Here is a 20,580-nt window from a genome sequence, read left to right as displayed (position 1 = left end):
TGAGGGCCCTTGCTGTTGCCTTACAAAAGTCCTGGGAGGACAAGGAGCATCAGTCTTCACAGTCAGACAGGTGACAAGGAAGAACAGAGATCTGCTATTCGGCCTGATCCCATCAAGGACCCATTCCCYGATGTTAAGCAAAATTCTTCAGTCTCCCTAAACCCTTGCTGATTCATTTGCTCTAAATAGAAAATGGTTAATAATAGTATATATTTACCTCCACTTTTCTGGAATAAGATGAACTAGTCTTACTGCAAGGTAAACAGCTTGAGATTTTATTATGCAACTAACATTGTCACAAAAGTTTGGACTTTTTCTTTAAAAGTTTTTTTTTTTTTAATGTATTTTAATTCATAGTGAATTGAGTTGAAAATTTGTCTCAAATCAGATTAGATTTTGGTGCTTTATATGTGAGTGTTAAAAAAAAATAAAATAAATATTTTTTAAAATCACATCCAATCACACTCACAACTCTTTGTTTCCCCTGTTTGCTAAAAAGATGTCAAAACTTCACATAAATCATGACCTCCTTTCTTTCCCTTTCCCATTAGAAAGCTTGAGTCTGTCATAAACACTGCATAAATAAAATTATATTTTTCTAGCACTGGGAAAAAAGCATTTTGGATTTGTTAGYTTTGGCTCACTCTTTTTAAAACAGAAGCTGTTTCAAATTTCTAATGTACTTTTTCAGAACAACAGCTAATACGATTCAGAACCATAAATCAGTGCTTTAACCTTACTCAGATCTCAACAGCTGTGATCTGAACTGAGATGGACACAAAAATCTTTTCATTCCACAGGAGAGAAAGACTAAATTATAAATAAGATCACAAATTTCAAAACTGCCTTTGGTTACAGAATTGCTCCAGCTGAGAGCTACCGGTTAAAGGATTAAATGAGTAGTGTGCTTCAGCTTCCAACAGTATTATGCCCAATTCAAAACAAAATAACAAAATGGACTGGCTAATTTTCAAGGATTTATACTTATTGCTATAGCCCAGTAGAAGACACTTGCAGTATCAGCCTGCCATCCAGACACCAGCTTTTTCACTAAGTAAACAAAATGAGTGATCATATAAGCTTAGATACGAATTAAATAGATGTCCAACTGAGGTCTGAGACAAGTGTGTGAAAAAAAAATATTTATATTTCTATTTTATATATACATACATGCACACACAAACAGTGCACGGAATTGAGCACCATTGCAGTTCTTCCTTCTTACTACTTTAAAGTAGTTTTGAATAGGTGCTTATCAGCACTCTGCTATATCAAGGAAGGGAGAAAACTCTATTAATATTTGCACTTTAGAAGCTGGCCACGGACTCTGGCAGGCCACGCCTACCCTCTCTGCAAAAGAAAAACACCAAARGACACTACATTTTTGTAAAATTCTGTTTCTTAAACAGATTATTTTTCTATGCGAGTTCTTYTAAGTAGAATTTTATTTAAAATGCAAGTGTAAACATGAAATGAAAAACGGGCAGCTTGTCCTTTCCAGAAATCATGAGGTGTCTATCTTTTCCTAAAGAGAAGTAAAAGACTTTCTTAAGCTTTCTACAGTCCCATTTGTTATGAACAGCGAATGGGAACCAAGAGAGTAACAAGGCAAACCAGGAGACACAGAAAAAACAAATGTGCGTTGGCCCACGCACAGCTGACAAACCCCCAAAACCACTAAATAGGAGAGAGCGCRAAAGAGCAAACTCACCTGCACATTTGGTTCTGGTGATGAGTGGAGGCCCCGGCTGTCCAGTTCCACCTTCTCCTGGTCTGGTGAGCAGGACCCGAATCTCATATTCAGTGTCTGGGTCCAAGTGCCAGAGCTTGTAAGTCGGTGCGTTGACAGCATGGGTTTCTGTCCAGGTCCCAGACGTCATGCGGTACTCCACTTCTTTCAGAATAATAGGTCCATCGCCAATGATCGAGTTTGCATTGAGCTGTATTAGCAGATACGTAGGCCCAACACCAAGCAGCTGGGGGGGTGCTATTGGCCGAGGGGGCTCTGTGGGGAAATAAATATAAAAAAACGCCGTCAATAAAACAAAAGCTGGAAAACTCATTAAGAGGAGAACTCTTTCAGCATAAAGTTGTCAGGTTTTCATCAGCAGAGATCTAAAAACTTGAAAGTAAAAAATCAAAGCTATATCAACTTAAGACAAGCTGAGGAATATTTCAGTTGACGGGAATGAGTGGAGCACCGCCAGCACCTCAGCAATGTTATTTCTCCCATTTAAAAATCTGGGTTGGGGACCCAAAAAAACCCTGATCTGACTTATAAATTCCTATTTTGTAACACATTTTCTGAAAAAAAGTCCAGGTTAACGTTCATACATGTATTTTAATAGGCCAATAATTCAAGATGTTGAGAGACGAAACTCGCTTTATTGAAAGTCACGTACAGAAATAGTTGCCAATAGCATTATATGCTAATCCTGTAAAGAGTATTTTTAAAATGAGTATCACTGCAGTTCACTTGAAATCCATCAGATGCAATTACAGTAAAAGATATGGACATACATCAAAGGCATTCAGAATAACTCAAAACTGAGCAAAATTTGCTGGAGAATGACACAATAAAGATACATAGCAATAATACAAAAAATACTTTMTTCTTATATAACTTGCTACTGATTTAGCAACTCAAACAATAGGATGCACGATGCCTTTTGTCTTCCTCTGTTCCAGTCAGCCTACCCCCAAGTATTTCAGCACATCTGCAAGTGAAAAGGTAATGAAAGAGGCCAAACRGGGAAGGTAAAATCTCCCTTACCCTGAGAAACATTTGCCTAAAGTAGCACATTGCCTAAGTGCGATTTATTTTAAGAAATAATCACAAGCATCATGTACTTTTCTAATAAAATGAATCCACTGATAAACATGGAAGGTTCATTTTCATTCCAGATGGCTCATATTTCAACTAATTTGTTTCAGTTAATTAGGCAACAATGCTAAATTCAATGCACACAGGGGTTTCACACAGTAGCGATGCAGAACTAACAACGTGGCAACTCTGAGCAGGTAGAGAGAGCTGATGGCCAGCACATAAAAATAACATCTAATCCCAGACCTTAAGATTTCCCTAGACGTGAGCCTTTCTCATCACCATTCTCCCCACTATCTCCCTCTGCAACAGAAGCTAATGAACACAAGCATTGCACGTCTTCTGCTTCTCAGGAAAGACTGTACCAATGTCATTTAAATAGTGTAGGATGAGTCATGACCTAGAAGGGCTCTCTGATGGCCTCCAGACCTCCTGTTAGGTCCTGCCATCACTTCACGGTGAAGTTTTGAGTGAGAATTCCCTGGTTCTCTGGGTCCAGCAGTAAAGATTTCTTGCAAGAATTGGCTCCCAACAGTAAATTTACCAACTTCCCACATTTTGCCACAAAAGCATTTCTTACTGACTTTTCTTCTAAATTAGTTGCATATCAAACTACTCAGTTTGGATACAAGGGAATCTGTGAATTTTCTATGATGGCCACCACTGGACTTCATTTTGTTCTCCTAGAGTAAAAATGTGAATGCTTCTAGATGTCCCAGTTTCTCACTTTGGATATACAGTACTTCATAAAGTATCTCCATTAATTATTAACATAGTTTACTCTGTTTTGCCCCCCCCCAAAAAACAAAAAAAAAGGAAAGAAAAAGCATATGAACTAATTTAGACCCCTACCTGAATCAAAGCTCAGCAATGCAACCAGGCTTAATGAGGGCAGTTTATTTGCTGTGGAACTAACACATTAAATGTCAAACTAATGAATTCTAAGGTCAGTGTATATTATAGCAGAAAATATAAATGTTGATGAGGATGATACAGTACCAACTCCGAGTTCGAAACCTATTAAACATGAGGCTATGTTTAGAAGTATATACTTTGATTAAGCGCATGATTATTACAAATAAAACCTCACATTAATGAGACTAATATACCATTGCATATTAAATTTTTATGTTAGAAGTAAAGCATATTCTTATATTAGCATATGTATTTTGTTTTTAAGCTCTTGAGGACAAGGAGACTTATTTATATAGTCTCTCCCTGTTCCAATAAATTATGCATGAATTTTAATCAGTTAGCAAATGAACAAGTAATTGTTCTGCAGCATTATTAATATTCTTCATAATATAATATACTATCACAACTAGAGGTGTGGTGCAACCAGAAATCCCAAAAGTACACTAAGTATCAACTGAAGCATGCAATCCCAATCTACCAGATAAACTTTTCCGATGTTACCAATTAACTTTCTATTAATTATGCTCATTCATTATTCTATAACCAGATCCATCAAATATTTCCAAATTATAATTTCAAATTGCATAATTTCTTTTTTATATATACAGTAACTTGAAACTTTTATCGCTTAAAAAATACCACTAATAAAATTAGAAATAAGATCAAAGCCATTACTAATGCTTTGGTTACCATCTCCATAGCAAATATCACATGTACACAATACTACTCTATCGGTGGGTTTTCAGCACAATTCAGATCCTTCAAGGAAATGATGTTTCTGGGTTTTCATCCTAATAATCTGGCTCCACCAAATAAATAACACAGTTATGGAGTGTCCTGGAAAGACAGCCTGTCTAGAATTAAAATCCTGTTATGCATGGTATGAAAAGAAAAAAGATGCATGAAGTCTATTCACAGCCAAGGCAAGCAGTGTTCCTAGTAAGCAATTTTCAGTGAATATAGTTCTACTTTTCTTGGCCATGAGCTGTTTCAGAATAACCACAAAAGTTCAGAGCAATCTTATATGCAAAAATGTTTCAACCTATGGATGGCTTATTAATCAGTCAGGAGAGTCACTGTTTCAATAGATATTTCAAACACAGATGCAAATAGTTCAAATGAATTCCCTGCATGGTAAGTTATATTTCTTCCTTTGCTAAGCACAAACTTTAGAAACTCGTTTCAAGTGTGACTTGTTTAATTACAGACTCATTTTCTGACTATATTTTTAGACTCTGCTTAAAGTTAGCAAATCTGATGAAATCCCTGCCAGTATGCATGGCCACTAACACATCTGAAAGACTATATAAAAAGAGCACTTGTACATCTACAAGATATTAAAGACATGAAAGTATTTTCATGCATAGCATTTTGCAGTATTTGGCCAATTCTGGTTTTGACATAAAATGCCCACGGCTAAGTTAATCAAAAATTAAGACTGACATTTCATCAGTACAAAGTTCCTATTCTGCTGAGCTACTAGCAGTACATTATGCTCACATCAGTATGTGTATGACATTATGTATTAAATGTACTGTGATATTTAGGCACTGATGACTAGAGTGAACATGCAGCATCAACCCCTGCTATAAGTTTTCTTACAGTTAAATAGTTGTGTCATGTTCTTAATATTAAACATTGCATGTAAATAGCTATATATTCATACACAGAATAAACACCCAGAAAAAGCCAGTAGTGTTATTAGTATACTAACTAGTATGCATAAAATTTCCTAAATTGTCAAATAATGTATACATATGATGTTGCTTAAAATTATTTAGCCAGTCTGCATGACAAGGGCGCTACTATGTGCTCCTCTGAAACTAACCATATCCTAAATTTAAAATAGAGGAAGAAAATTTCATTAGTATTTTAGTGGTAATCCTATTCCATTAATGATCAGTTCAAAGCAAAAAAAGAATACTCAAACTAAAACAGAATCCTACAGCTTCTTCCACTTAGAAGGAAAGGCTGACACTGGCGGCATGCCTGATAAAATCTGATTTCTATAAAGTCATGTGTTACTGAGCATAAAACGAATCAAACACAGAAGACACTTTTCTTGCTCAGAGCACAAAGATTTTGGAGGTTTTGGGGGTTACCACACAGCCCGAACATTCAAGACAGGCATAGCCTTTCATTCCCAGGACTTTCCATTCCCCTTCTCGCACACACCAATGTCCTGCAAAGTTCCTCTGCTCACGTGTTCAATGTGGCCTTGTTCCAGTCACAGCACATGTTCCATCTTCTCTGTCAAATACCTTACATGAAGTAATGCAGCTGGTATGATGATRAGCATCATCTATTTAATCTAATGCATATAATAGGAATTATTTATAAAAGGCATAGCTTCTACATTTAATGACAAAGTATTCATTTAGTTAAAATGCCCRACAATATCAGCCTCATCCCTCCAGAAGTTAAAATCTGGATGTCTTAATAAAACCTTAAGCTACCAAGAAAGTGGGTAAATAAAAAAAGAAATCCAAAATTATCTTTAATTTTTTCTTAACTTACGGAAACAGAAAAAATCAGAGAAATATTTAGAGCATGAGTTTGGCAACAATAAGCTTCCTGGGACACTAGGGAATACAGTTTGGGACACCTAAGGTTTCTTGWAGGGTAGAGGCCCAAGTGAAGATCCCTGTATGCCATAAGCATAACTATTATTAACTATTAGCTATTATTATTATTAAGATGAGCATAACCCTATGCACAACTATTCTGGTGGCTCTGCCACATGCTCCAAGTGGCACCAAGCAATGTTGCGGCAAAGCTGCAGCATAAGGCCCACGGCACTGAGCTGGAACAGCATGCACAAGCAGGCTTCCAATTTTAGGTGCCATGAATACTGTTTCAATACTATTCCTATCCTGGAAGATTACATATGGTTTTAGGATTCACACATTTTAAAAAATATTGAAAAACTGAAGAAGCATGAACGTTTGTTTAAAAGTTAGAGAAAAYGTATGAGATTTAGCAGAAGGAATTACAGCAGTCAAGTACTTGCAAGGAAATAAAATTCTCAGTCTGAAAAGTTGGTTAATCCAAGGGAAAAAAAAGCATTAACAGGAAGCAGTGACTGAAGGCTTAAATTCAAATATGGTGTTGAGCCATAAATTTAAGAGTGAGAATAATAACTGAATAATAATAGCTACTAATATTATAGGAAAGTCTATATTCTATGAGAGTTTTCACTCAGGGTCGGATGCCTTCTTATAAATTATACTTCAAGGATAAAATAGAAGACAATAATAATATGTAAGGCTCCAAAGAAGCACAACCGGATGAAATTATGTGGTCATGAAGAAGGTCACATAAAAYGAGCTATGAAAAGTTTAAGTATTAGAACAAATGGAGACTTTTCAGCAAAAATATTGCACTTTTTTTTAAAAGAAAAATTATTGCACATGATATCTTTAATATGTAATAGAAATATTTTCATKCAACTTTCTTAAATGGGTATGAAGTACTGCTCTGTTAGGAAAAAAAGAAGTTTAAGAAAATAAATTCTTTTAGACTTATACCTGCCTGGAAGATATGCTGGCAGTCTTCTAAAGAGCYGTCAAAGATACTGATTTGACACCCTATCAAGATCTCTTGCCCTCTGTGCCAACAAAACCTATGCTGCACTGTTACAAACAGAGAGCTATGCCATATCGTAGGAGGAGCATTACAGAAAGAAGCACTTACCTGATGAGATAGCCTTCTACCAACTTTTCTACCAATTAAAAAACAGGTTAATGCAGGGATTTAGGGATTCCAAGMGCTGACTAAAAGTAGAGGTATCATGAACCTGTGAAGCACAGAAAATCTCTACAGTTTATTTCCAAATTCCCAACAAGGCCAAGTTTTCACTTTCAGCAATAACCTAGACAATACCCACAGTTCAGTCTCTCACCCTGTATATACCTCCTCTAGTGAGCATTTAAGTCCTTACTGGCTTTGTTATATAATACACAGAAGACAAACAGATTTAAAAAAAAATAACAAGGTATGYATCAAAGAGATCTCCCAGTGCACTGAGGGTAGTTCATTAATGAAAATTGAAAACTCTGCTGGGCTTCAGGGRAAAAAATAAAATAAAATAAAATAAAAAAACAGCTGACACTTCTAATTTATATTTTACTTTTCTGCATTACTGACAATACATGCCTAGATGTACATTACTTTGAGACCTTCTAGCCACTAGTCAAAAATACACACGGGAAATCCAATAAACAAAAGCTGGAATGGGGCAGTCCTAATTAATCAATTCAAAGATGCATGCATATGAGTATCCTTAAGTAGAGAAATGCCGTTGTTACAGGCTTAGCTCATGGGATTTTAGCTTATACTTTCAACCCAGTCGTGCTCGATTTTTGCATCTTGGTAGTTTGCCTTATTCTGTGGCAGAGGAGGAGAGTAAGCCTAAGCTTATCTTTGCCAGTCATATTACGCATCAGCAACGCACATCCACTCCTGCACAAGAGATCTGACRCTTCTGAAAACTGCCAGAATAACCGAGCACATGCACAAGGCAGTTTTCAGTTGCTTCCGTGTTGCCTGTAAAAAATAGCGGGGTTAGAGGCAGCTGCCACCTCAATCTGGCTTGCTGTTCCCAGCCTGCTCCCAAGCTCTTCTTTCTCAAGGGTAGCACGTCTGTCTACCACCTTCCTRCACCGTCACCTCAGTGGGCTACTGGTTGTGCACTGCCAGTGGGGTGTAAGCTGCCACCACCGAACCACTGTGCTGATCCTGGCCATCACGAGTGCCCAGAGGCAAAGGCAGCCAAGACTTGGTTGAGGGGGACTCTCAGGACAGCAGATAGGGCACACTTGCTTAACCTGTCCACAATGGCTGAAATAATAAGCGGAGATCTCAGAGGCATTTTTAAAACATCTACACCACTCCAAGTCTAAACGCACTAGTTAGAGATTCATACAACAAACCTCACACCGGCTGCARTTCAATCCCTTGCAGCGTTCACAAGCCCTGGGCATTCTTCAGGCTTTAATGGATACCTCCCAAAGCCATTTATTGGCTTCTCTATTTGCTCATGAACTTACCTATAGCTCCTGCAACAAATTTYCCCTTCCTTTTTGCAATCATCAGAACCTTCTCTCTCAAGTTTAACTCATTTTAACAACAGCGTTATTTTTCTACTCTATTATTTTTTCTAATGGAAGAGTTTCAATTGCTCCCGTCTCTGCCTTCCAGAGGCAACTCAGARAACAGCAGTCACTGTGGTTTCCTATTGCTTATGCAGGTTAACAACTTCTCCCCTCAGAAGTATACTGAGGAGAAGCCAGCAAAAACTTTCATTAGCAAGTAACTGGCTTTAGTATATTATACCATAAAATAATTTCATAAAATCAGGTAGAAATTTGTAGGCTTTCACAGGTAAGCATTCCAAATCACTGCAAGCTTCCTATTACATGTTTCCAAAGATAATAAAAAGCTAATTCAGACTTATCTCAGCTGCTGTCCTGGGACCATAAATGATGGTAACTGTGTGGAGAAACTTGAACAGCTTGTGATCTAGCATTCTCCCACAAACCTTCAACTATTTTTCCAGCACCTGAATTCTTACACAGAGTTATTTTCTAAGACCCAAGAAATATTCTCTGTGTGGCTTTAAAATACAATTCATCACAACGATCCAGCATCTGGCACAKGTTGATAGTCATGATGTTGATAGAGAATACCTACAAAATGTTACTATTTAATTAAAAGAGTTAGTTGYCTGGAACAAAAGAATTCTTTCTAAGCAATAGCTTGGTGACCAGGTTGTATCAAGTGATTTATCTGACCCACATAAAATTTTCATTGTCTTTTACTACTTGAAATGGAGAAACTGAAATAATGTTTTAAACATTCAAAAATAAATATCTGTAACAGTAAAATTCAGGATATTATATAAGGAATCAGTAGAAAAACACAACAGAAATGGCAAATGGAGCAGCGAGCTCAGGACAATGGCTTAGTTAGGATACTGACATATTTGACCATAACATCATTTCTAATTTTGAGTCTGCAAATGGGGATACTACGTCACAAGTTCACCAACCTGCAGATTTGTCTTTGAGCACCTGCATAATATATCAAGTCTATGTATTAAGTACAAAGTGTGCAAGCTCATGCAGCTAAAATGTATTTAATCTAAGTGACACGGCAGTTACTGACCACCTAAAGTGCTGAAATAAGAAGAATTATTTCAACAGTGAAAACTGCTAACTTCTGCATGGCGATTTCATATCCTATGCATCACCATGGCATTTTATTCACCTTGATTTGAAATACCACTGCATTCATTTTATTATCTTCCTTTAAATAAAACGAACAGTGTGCAGCTTTAGTATTGTCAGCAGAAACTGTAAACAAGGTTAAGCTCATGCTCAGCTTACACAAAAAGTCGTCCTAAAAACTGAAGCATGTCATCTCTCTACACAACTTTTAAACAAAACACATGCCTATTTATTAAGTGATAGTAGGTCATGCTACCATGGGAATCAATTAAAAGAGTATGACATATTTTGTCAGATTGCATTATGGTAAAGACGTTTATGCAGTGCATTCACACAGAAATAAATATGACATATAAGAAAAAGTGGTGCCTGTAGTGAGAAGACATTCGAACCTTAAGGAAAAAAAAAGCTCAGTGTAAATGAGTCAGCTATAGATATGTCTGATGCAAAGACTTGATTATTACAACTTTATTATCCACACATATCAGCAATTTCCTTGAGCTCTCAACATCGAGATTATTTTTGATAGGAAATACTTTATCTGCTTCATTATCAGGAACCAGCAGGTTAAGAACAATCGAATGCCACCTTCAAAAATTGGTACCACCCCAGAAAGCATTACTCCCACCTCTACAAGGCTTTGCAATGGGATATTTGACAATACTGCAACCTCTGTGCCTCTCTACATGCCGTGAATAAACAGAAGAAGTAGAACAAGACATTAGGGAAAGACTGCCTGAAGAATGACAAAATATTCTTCTAGGAACACCAGGATTTTCTTCTATATCCATAGTTATGTAATAGGAATATTATTTTCTCTTCCTTCCTTCCTCTCAACTACTATTTTTTTTTTTATTTCAAGTCAAGCTAGGCCAAAAAAAATTAAGATTTTTGCATTGCTTTTATATCTGTTGATGCTAGTCATGCTTACATTTAGTTTATTACCAATACAAACTAGGTACAGAAACTCTGAAAGGTATATATACTAAAAAAGTCAGAGTGACATATTCATATCTAACAAAAAGAATTATTAAATTACTTCAAACATCTGCAGTAAAATGGAGCATTTCAGTATAAATCAGTGACACACCCACACATATAAAGAAAACTCACTGTCACCAAGTTATGCCTTACTAACTTACTCCTCTATAAAACTTAAAGCTAATAAATAAATCAATAAATAAGCACTCAAGACTCCTGGAATTCAGTGTATGCCTTCTGTCCTACCACAGATATGCAGTCTAGCTGCACTTCTTAAATGAGGTGGAACTTTCTTTTTTAATAGGGAAGTGGTATGTGGAGCAGTTTAGCACCTAACTGATCACACTACTGTGCCAGCTGAGAGAACTGCACATTGCCTGGTATCGATCAACCCTCCTGTTCGGGACTTGCATGTCCGGAAACACTTCAGTACGTCTCACTCAGAAAGATGCATTACATTTGGCCATAACTAATCCAAAATTTTTTCCCCACTTCCCTGCATGCCTTTTAAATGATAGAGAAATGTTCCACGTGTTACTGGGACAATATTATGGTCAGGGAGTTCAGAACTGTATCATACTCTAAGTGCGCTGAGCTGCATACATCGCTATACCACAAGGGAGCTGAAATACAAAAAGCCTGTAGTTGAGGGAGATCACTGACATGACTTAGGTTTCCAAACATTTGCAGTTTCATTTAATAGTGATTACAGAAGCATGTAAAAAGTGAGTCATGCATTTCTCACCTCTCCAATCCTCCCATATTCTGTCATATACCTGCTCACCTTTCCCATCCTGACAAGCCACTGGTCCCTGAGATTCCATTAGTATTCCCAGACTTGCTACTGCCATGTAGTACCTACTTAAGTCTTTACATATGACTGCCAGCTGCCTGCAGGCTGTTTGTACATTCCCAAGGTTATATGTCACATTACATGCTCAGGGCTGCTACCTGGCCTAGCCTTGCACTCTTCTCCCTTCCACTTCATCGCCCCAGCAGCACCCTGGGGCCCATGCTCCCCCTCCACTGTTTCTCTTTCTTCCTGTTTTGGGTTACTTCATCCACCCAATGTAGAAAGCTATGCACCATAAGCATAGATTGAATTATTTCTGCAAACACAACCCCAGCCCTAGACCTTGACTCAAGGAGGTGGGAGAAGAAAGGAAAGCAGCTCACACACCATATTGCCAAGGTAAGATGCACCACGATTCTTAAAAATGCAGAAGGAACCAAGACAAACTTAGAAACTTCCACTTTAGTATTTGTAGAAGATAAAAAATAAAACTTCTCTTCTCCAAAGTTCTTCCTCAGGTATCCCATTTTATTAGGCTATTAGTTAAAACATTTTCCATCAGCATTTCTATGCTACCATAAAAGGAAGAATGGATACAATTTACTATATGGGTTATGGGGTAATCATGACCTAGAAACTGTGTGTACTCAGACTATTCAAGTCTAAGGAAAAAAAAAAAAAAAAAAGAGAGAGACTCTATCATTCTTGAGCAAACTTATTCTATTTTTGAGGAATTCTTTTCTCATTCAAACACATCTATTTCTATTCATAACCTTTCTTCAAGACATGTTTGGATGTTCCTACCAGCAATGTCTTTACATTTCTTATTGCAGCATGTCCAAATATTTCTTGCCAAAAATGCCAGAAGGCAGCCCACTGGAATGACAGAAAAAGAGGGCTAATTTCAGAAAGCTTACTTCAAACTACGCAATGAACCAACAGACACCAAAATGGAAACACGCTTGGTTAAATCTTACACCACGGTTTCTTGCTATAGATGCTCCTCCCCTCCTCACCATCAGCTATGCATCCTGCCCTCTCCCTTGCAGTGCCACACATCTATGCTCATCAGAGCTAAGCCAATTTAGGCTTAAACTAGTCACTTGGGTGTGTTGAGGGGGAATGAGAAGGTTTCCTGCTTTTCTAGGTCCCTGAAGGTGCTCCCAGTGGATTCAGACAAAGGTCAGAGTCAGCACAGAAGCAGCAGCATGAGCACAAGTCCAGGTGCTTGAGAGAGTGGAAAAGGGAGGGCAAGGATTGAGACTGCCTTTTCAGCAGATGCTAGATATTAAATCTGCACAGCTTTMTGCTGAAAACTAACCTTCTAAAAGGGGAGAAAGAGGTGATCAAAAGGAAGCAACTACATTGCCCAAGCAGACAGTAAGAAACACCTACAAAATGATGCAAAGGAAGCAGCTGCCCACCTCCTCAATGCCATATGGATTCTGACCACGATTAAGAGAGTTCTTCCGCAACTAGAAGAGCTTTCTAGGAAAATGAAACAGAACAAAAATCCTCACTGCTTCATCTGCAGGCTAATGAGACATACATTATGATGTATGCTTCTTTAATAGTACGAACAAAATATGATGACTTACGAAGAGTTTTGATAACACAGGCACATAAAGTAGAAATGGATGAATGAATGGATGAATGGATGAAATTTTTATTTAGATCTAACTGAGAGAGGTGAGCATTTCATTTACAGTATGAGAACAAATTAACTGCTGAGAGGACAAGCTGGGTTAGGGGCTTTTTTAGTTGGTCTAGCAAAATTGGATTATATAATATTTGTCTTTGAAAAAGAAGGCAAATGGAAATGATTCAGAAAAGGGCAACAAGAGTGATTGTAATCATGGAACAACACTCAGATGAGGAACAACTGAGTAGGCTAGGCCTCTTCAGCCTGAAAAAATGATCTGTCATAAAACAGAGCTCTACAAAATCACAAGTTATTGGAGACAAATGTTGGAAAAGACAGAATAATTGAATCCTAACGCAGTAAACAGAGGTCATCAAATGAAGCTAGCAGAAGGCAGATTCATAAATAGACTAAAGAAAGTGGTCTTCATGCATAGGAAGGCACTAGACTCATGGAACTCTTTGCCAAAGGATGCTGTGGCTACAAGAAAATGACTTATCAGACAAAACAAACCAAGCTCAGGCACTCTCCATCGCTGAAAGGAATGAGAAACTAAGAGTGGGAAATCAGAGGAAATGTTATATATGCTTATCATGCTCTTCCTCTTCCCTATATTTCTTCTTATGGGCACTTGTTGATAAAGAATCCCAACTTAGATGGATTCTTAGAATTTGAACAGGGGTGACCTTGTACCGTTGTGTTTTTACATTTTGTTAATCTATCTCTCTGTTTAAATTCAGTGTTTTAACAGACAGGAATTTTGATACTGAAAGCTGAGTTGAAGCTGTGGATCTCAAATACGGAGCAAGACAAACAACAATTTCTATATACTGCCTTCACTCAGCTAAGCTGAATTCCACCTATTCACAGCTTTAATACTTGAAATAAATAAGCTTATATTTAATGGCTAAGTTACAAGAACATAATTTTCATTCATTTTGGTTACTTTATTTTAATCGCTGTAAGTCTATTAAGTATTAGATGAGTAAACCTGAGAAAGTTAGAGCTTATTATTCTTCTGCTGAAAGTTTTAATTCCTGAATATGATGCTAATCAACAGCTCTTCAGCCTGAGCTAGCACACTGGAAGTTCAGTAACTAGGATTGTGTATTCACATAAGAAAGGCAAACAAAATCAACCATACTACAGAAATAATGAGAAGAGAAAAAATTACTAGGGCAGAAATTGGATGGTACAGCTTTCCTCTCCAAACACAAGACCTACTGTTAATAATATAGTTTATAATAATATACACTATTATGGAGATTGCTACCTTCAAAGACTACACAAGAAAACTATGTTATTTATTAAATTTAGATTGCCTGTGCATACAGACATTTCGTCTGTGTTTGGTTCTGCATGCTGAACCAAGCTGCTAAGAGCATACTACAGCAGCACTTGGAGACAAAAATCAAAATCAGATGCCACTGCATTAACAATTAAACAAAAAGGAGCAGTACTTTAAAAAAACTTTACATAGATATCAGTAACAAAAGGATGTCACCATGGGGAAAAATGTTGTATAATTTTATCAGCAAACTTTGTTGGCCATAATACATAAAGCTAGTAACTTTTCTTCCAAGTATTTTAAATACTGCAAATCAGAACAGATTTTCATGAAGACAAAGAAAATCACGATTCTTCCTGCCAGATTCCAGAACCCTGCTTCAGCCTTCCGATATTTCAGTTCCCTTTGAAGGAAATACATATGTATGTATCTATGTATACAAATATATACATGAGTGTGTGTGTGTGTGTGTGTGTGTGTACTCACGTGTATGTATAGAAACACACACACACATATGAAAATGTATATACATATACTTTTTCCCCCCTTAATTATAACTGCAAGTACGAGGAAATCTTTCTCATGCAACTTGCTACCCTTGTCTTAAAGGTGGACTTGGAAAAAATAGTTTTGTCCACTCAGTCAGAAGACTGATCAAGTTGCCCCACTGAACCCTACTTAGGCTGCTGTATCAGAATATGTGTATGTAACTTGGTAAGCTTCTTTCCAAGCATAACAAGTCCCAATGCTGCATTTTGACATTTAAATATATCCCCCAGACCTTACCTCTTTTGTTCAAAACAGCATTTCTGTTCAAAGACTGCTTTACTTCAACAAATTATCAGTTTTGCTATGGAACTGAAACATTAGACACTTCTCTCTAAGGCCTCTGTGTCAACAGTTTGGCACGGCATCTTTTCCTCACTTGTGAAGCTCCCTCGCAGGGTACAAATGCTTCTCCTTAGTGCTCATGTCCAGTGCAAATTTGGAGGGGAGGTGACCATGAGCACAAAGCTAATTCTTCTCCAATCCTCAAATATTSCCCAAGTATGCCACACAAGTGCAGGAAACAAGTATTAACTTCAGTTACTGCCAAGTATATAGAGGCACCACCTGCTAATCACACACACACCTCTATGGTTTCCTAAATGCAGGAGCTTAGAAACTGAAAACAGAGTAACTCCTCATACAAAAATCTTCCTTCCCTTTGAGAATGGAACAGGACAGATAGCTGAGTTGTGGRCTTGGGCATTCTGAGAGAGCAAAACAATAAAAGGAAAGAATGTTTCGGATTAAGAAAGGAGGGGGGAAAAGCAAGAAAATTGGTCCAAATTCAGCAAATAGCTGAAAAGACATACACATACACAAAAAAATCAGAAATATTTATATTAGTATTTTCATAACCAAAAGTTTTGACTTTTCATGTCAGACTCACGTGACTGCATCCACAGATAGATAACATTTACCTAACATTCAGAACACAGTTCAGGATTGTGTCTGTAGAGAAGTGGCTCATTTAATCTCTCAGAAAAGGAAGTTCCATATTCAYTCCTCTTGTCTGACTGAAACAGAACAAGGACTCGAGCAAAGAGTTCCCATTTCCCAGGGGAGTGTTTTAGCCTCCAGGCTACAGGCACTCTCAGAAGAGTCTCTCGGTTACTGCTTTTGAAGCTGAACCAGTTGCTACAGCACATTCATTAAGTCATATGTCTACCGAGAAGGTCAGGAAGAACACAYGGTCTTTAGTCATGGCTCCAATTAGCACAGCTGTATTTCAATTTATCGTGGCAATATTTTGGCAGATAGATACATCCAGCATGTCTCATTTTCCTTAAGATACTAAAGTGTTGGGAAATAAAATGGTAAATGAACTTGAAGTTGATAAATACAAAGAAGTGCATGACAGAGGAGATCCCATAGGCACTCTGAAGTAGTATAATCAGACAGAAATAATATCCCTGTAGAGAATTTCATGAAAATATCACCTCAGTGCTCATCATCAGACAAAAAGCCAGCTAAGACAAAGGGAATTTTTAGGAAAAGAACATAAAACAAAGCATAACACCATATGCCACTGTATAAACCCATAAAGATGCTCACATCTTTAACTATGCATACAGATCGGGTCTTCGTATGTCCTACAGGATGGGCTAGAAGAGAAGAAATAGAAAAGGGCAAGGAGGTTATCAGAGACTTAGGGCAACATTTATGCATTGAGATATTAAATAAATCTGGATTATTCAACATGAAAGAAAGATGATTGAGGCAATACATGCTAGAGGTTTAAAAGTGCAAGTGGCACAAAAAAGATGAAYATAGAATGACCTGCTAGTTCTCGCAATGAAAAATGAAGGTACATAACATCCATTCTTGCATATTCTGCTAAGCTTAAATACTAAACAAAGTGGATTTTTGGCCCAGTATTAGTACTGCCTTAAATTGTTGTCATGTTGTCCAGAGAAAGACCAGTACTGCTCAACTTACTGATTGAGCATTGGACAAGATGTGAATATGGGCTTCAACCAATTCCATACGAGTGCCCTCTGCCTAAAACTACAAATGTACCAATTTACCCTTTCTCTTCTTTCAAAATGTGAGTGGTAGATGCACTTCCTTCCCATTTTATTATAAATGGTGAAGTTTCTTTCTAATGCTTGACTAGAAAGCTTTGGATTTTAAAACAAAGCTACTTTGAGGAGTTAAAATAGTGAAAACTAGACTAAAAAAAAAAGGAGAGAGAGAAAGAGAATAATTTTCTCTTCATTTACATACTTCAGTGGTTAATRTTATATAAAGAATTAGTAAGAAGAATGTGCTTGTGTTATACCTACAGTGTTATCCCACATACCTAACACACCTGAAACACTGTTTTTCTCCCATCCCAACATCTCTTTAATGTGGGAAAAAATAAACAGCTAAGGTAAATAAAGTCAGCAAGTAAAATAGCTTGTATGAACTCCTTTGACATTTCTTCTCACTGCAGGCCAACTCAGTCCAGTAATCCCAGAGTATAACTGGGGCTTAGATTTGATAAATACCTTAAAAGAAGATAAAATTGTCACTTGTCTACAGCCACTATTGCCAAGGCAAAATGTTTTGCCCTGCTGTCAGCCTGTGTTTCACAGTTAGGATAAAATAGTTCCCCCACCGGTAAGTATTCTAACCCTGTGGTGTTTATACTTTTGGCGGCCTAAATTATTTATCACTTCTCTCTCAGTAAAAGATAAAAGTGTATAATGGAAGGGGGCCTGTAACATCCCTGAAGCACAAGCTACCTTGAAAACACTAGAGCACCCAAATATTTTCTTTGAAATGTTGTCTAATTTTTCTCAAATTATTTAATAGACTGTTCTGCTAATGCCCTGTGTCACTTATACCATATATTAACTGGCTGTAAAAAAAACAAAACAAAACAACTGCAGTTTGGAACAACAAAAGACAGTTGTGTCTTTAGTCTGGACCTTATTTCAACCATTTTCATACACCTTTATTCTTCAGTGTAATACTACTGCCTTTGTATTGCCTTTTCCCTTCTCCTTTGAATTATACTCACTTTAACCATGCTTGCTGTTTACCTGYTTCCTTTCAAATGTCCCTGTCTTTTTGAGTGACTTGAATTACACCTAACACCATAACCAGACACTTTCTTTTTCTTTTTTTAAGGATTTGGTGTAGATGAAAATTTCACATATACTTTATAACAGTGCAGTGATGTGTTAACAACTTTATTTTGTTACTCATGGTTTATTACTGTGGTATAACCCAGATATGTTTGCTTTTCCACACTGCAGTCATACCCATATTCAGGTACTATGGTTGTATATAAAGCATATTAACTTACTTTAAGGTTTACTTCATTAGGATATTGTGGAAAAGCCACTACAAACATTACTGTACTTATGCTCTTTACTGATTAGTATTCTAAACTTGAATTGATTTTGGCATTCAGTTTAAGCGAAACATTTCTCTTTCTTTCAAAGTTTGTGTGAGTGAATTCCTTCTTCTTCCATACCAAGTCCAATTCTTCCTTTTCTTAACAACCTAAGATTTTAGGTTGTTATTTGTGTTATCCACATTTTACCATGGATTTTTCTATTTAAGGCTGGCTTTAACACTACAGGCCATCATTCAGGTATCTGTCTATCTCCTTTCTATGACAAGATATGTGGGCTTGTCACACATATACATGATACTACATACTAGTATCTCCTGTCAGCCCCTCTCTGTTTTATAAAGTCTTCAGTGGGCACGTTCATACAAAGCAGCTACTGAAAAATAACCAGTGGCATTTCTTTTGAGAACCATTCCACACCAACTTTCCCTGTAGGCACAAAGATTTTTGCAGTTGAGTTTAATCCGCTTCCAAAGCAAACTGAGGGTGAGATTTCACATTACAGCTAAGCAAACATAGATGACCACACTGTTAGGAGGTGCCTCCTTTGTAGTCTTTTCATCTTTCCCAGACTGATGGTTCTACTGTTAGAAAACTGTCCTGCCATAAAACTGTCCACTTCATTCTACTGTATTTGTTTTTTGTTAATTGAGCTCTCCAGCCAGTGCACAGCAGCATTAGATGAGCACAGTTCTAGTGGAAGAAAGCAGTAATAGCACACAACTGTGAGCCAGACAGAGGAACGAGGAGTAGGTCCACCTCATTTGGCACCTCTGCTTTAACATCAGACACTGAGGCATATATGCAAGCTTTGGCCATGCCTACTTATTCCAAGGAGGGTCAAAGAAAATCTGTATTTGAACCTGTTTACAAATCATATAAAAATCAAAAATAAAATGTCAGGAAAACTCCTTCACATATCAGGAAGTTTCACTAATTATGGCAGTATGGAGACACACCTTTAAGAAACTGGGTTGAAATCAGAGGAAATTTGATGATTGATTAGTGCCAGATCTTTGCTGAGAACAGGTCCTAGGGAAGGACTCCACTGTACCCCAAAGTGTTGAATCAGAAAAGGATTCTTGCCATTCAAGGATCACTTTAGTGTTTCTCTTGCAATTGCCTGAAATTCCAGAACTCCATGATTTGTCATCTCACAGAGGAATTCCATGAACATTTCCAGGTAGATGATAAACCCCTGCAGGTTTCAAGAAAGCACCCTCAGGTGCCAAAATCCTGAAAGTCTGAAGAACTGGAAGTGCAGGAAATGCAAGGACACTGAATTGACACATGCAGGAAACAGACTGCAGGTACCTGGTCCATTAATTTCTGCTAGCTGCTTGAGAGCTCAGCTTAGTTTCATTTGCTTCCACTTGGCATCTGCTTAGTCAGTTGGCAGAAGGCTGTCTTTTTGCTGAAATATAGTTTGTCTTAATTACTGGAAGTCCTAATGGTGCAAATGTCTTAAGAGACAGGGTTTCCTTAATGAAGAGACAGTTTGCACCTACCATATAGTGCTTAGCACACATTTTTTTCTTTTTTTTAAGTAAGTAGTAGCAGCTGTTCAAAATGTTCAGCTTCAAAGAAAGATTATCCTCCTCCTTTCATTACGGATTTTAACACTTTCTGGTTCCAGGTGGAAAGCATAACATTCATATCCTATTTTTGTTTTTTTACAAAAATGGCAACTGTTGAATTAAAACTTAAAGTAAGCCATTCTTATCTGTTTGTAACTCTAGAAAGTTGGTTGGTGAACTTTCTGAAGTAGCCACTTAGCCTGGCTTGAAAAGAGCCTACCTGTGCTTCCCCAATCAGTTCTTTAATATATGTAAAACAGGAGGATCACTTTGTTTCTAATTGTGAAAACGTCATTGATAATGAGGGAAATTCAGAGAGGAAAGAAATGTCACTGGGGYATAATTCTTTCCGCTGCAAAATCCACCTACTTGTGGGTCAAGTATTTGAGACATTCCTAAGAATAATAAAATTCATCAAATATTTCGTCAGGCAACCACGTT

General features: G+C 37.3%; 1 protein-coding gene across 1 annotated transcript in view; it reads right to left on the bottom strand.

The window, feature by feature from the left end:
- PTPRK (protein tyrosine phosphatase receptor type K) overlaps positions 1–20,580 on the bottom strand; it is a 431,918-nt gene that overhangs the window by 170,085 nt on the left and 241,253 nt on the right. Inside the window, exon 8 of the mRNA XM_085314395.1 lies at positions 1,712–2,005. Coding sequence (XP_085170521.1) covers positions 1,712–2,005 — 294 coding nt within the window. The remainder of the gene's footprint in view (positions 1–1,711; positions 2,006–20,580) is intronic.

Source organism: Rhea americana, unplaced genomic scaffold, assembly GCF_003343005.1.
Source record: "Rhea americana isolate MKP2758 unplaced genomic scaffold, rheAme1 scaffold_110, whole genome shotgun sequence".
NCBI lineage: Eukaryota > Metazoa > Chordata > Aves > Rheiformes > Rheidae > Rhea > Rhea americana.
Note: the sequence above shows the minus strand (reverse complement) of the source record. Positions and strands in the feature narration are given on the sequence as shown.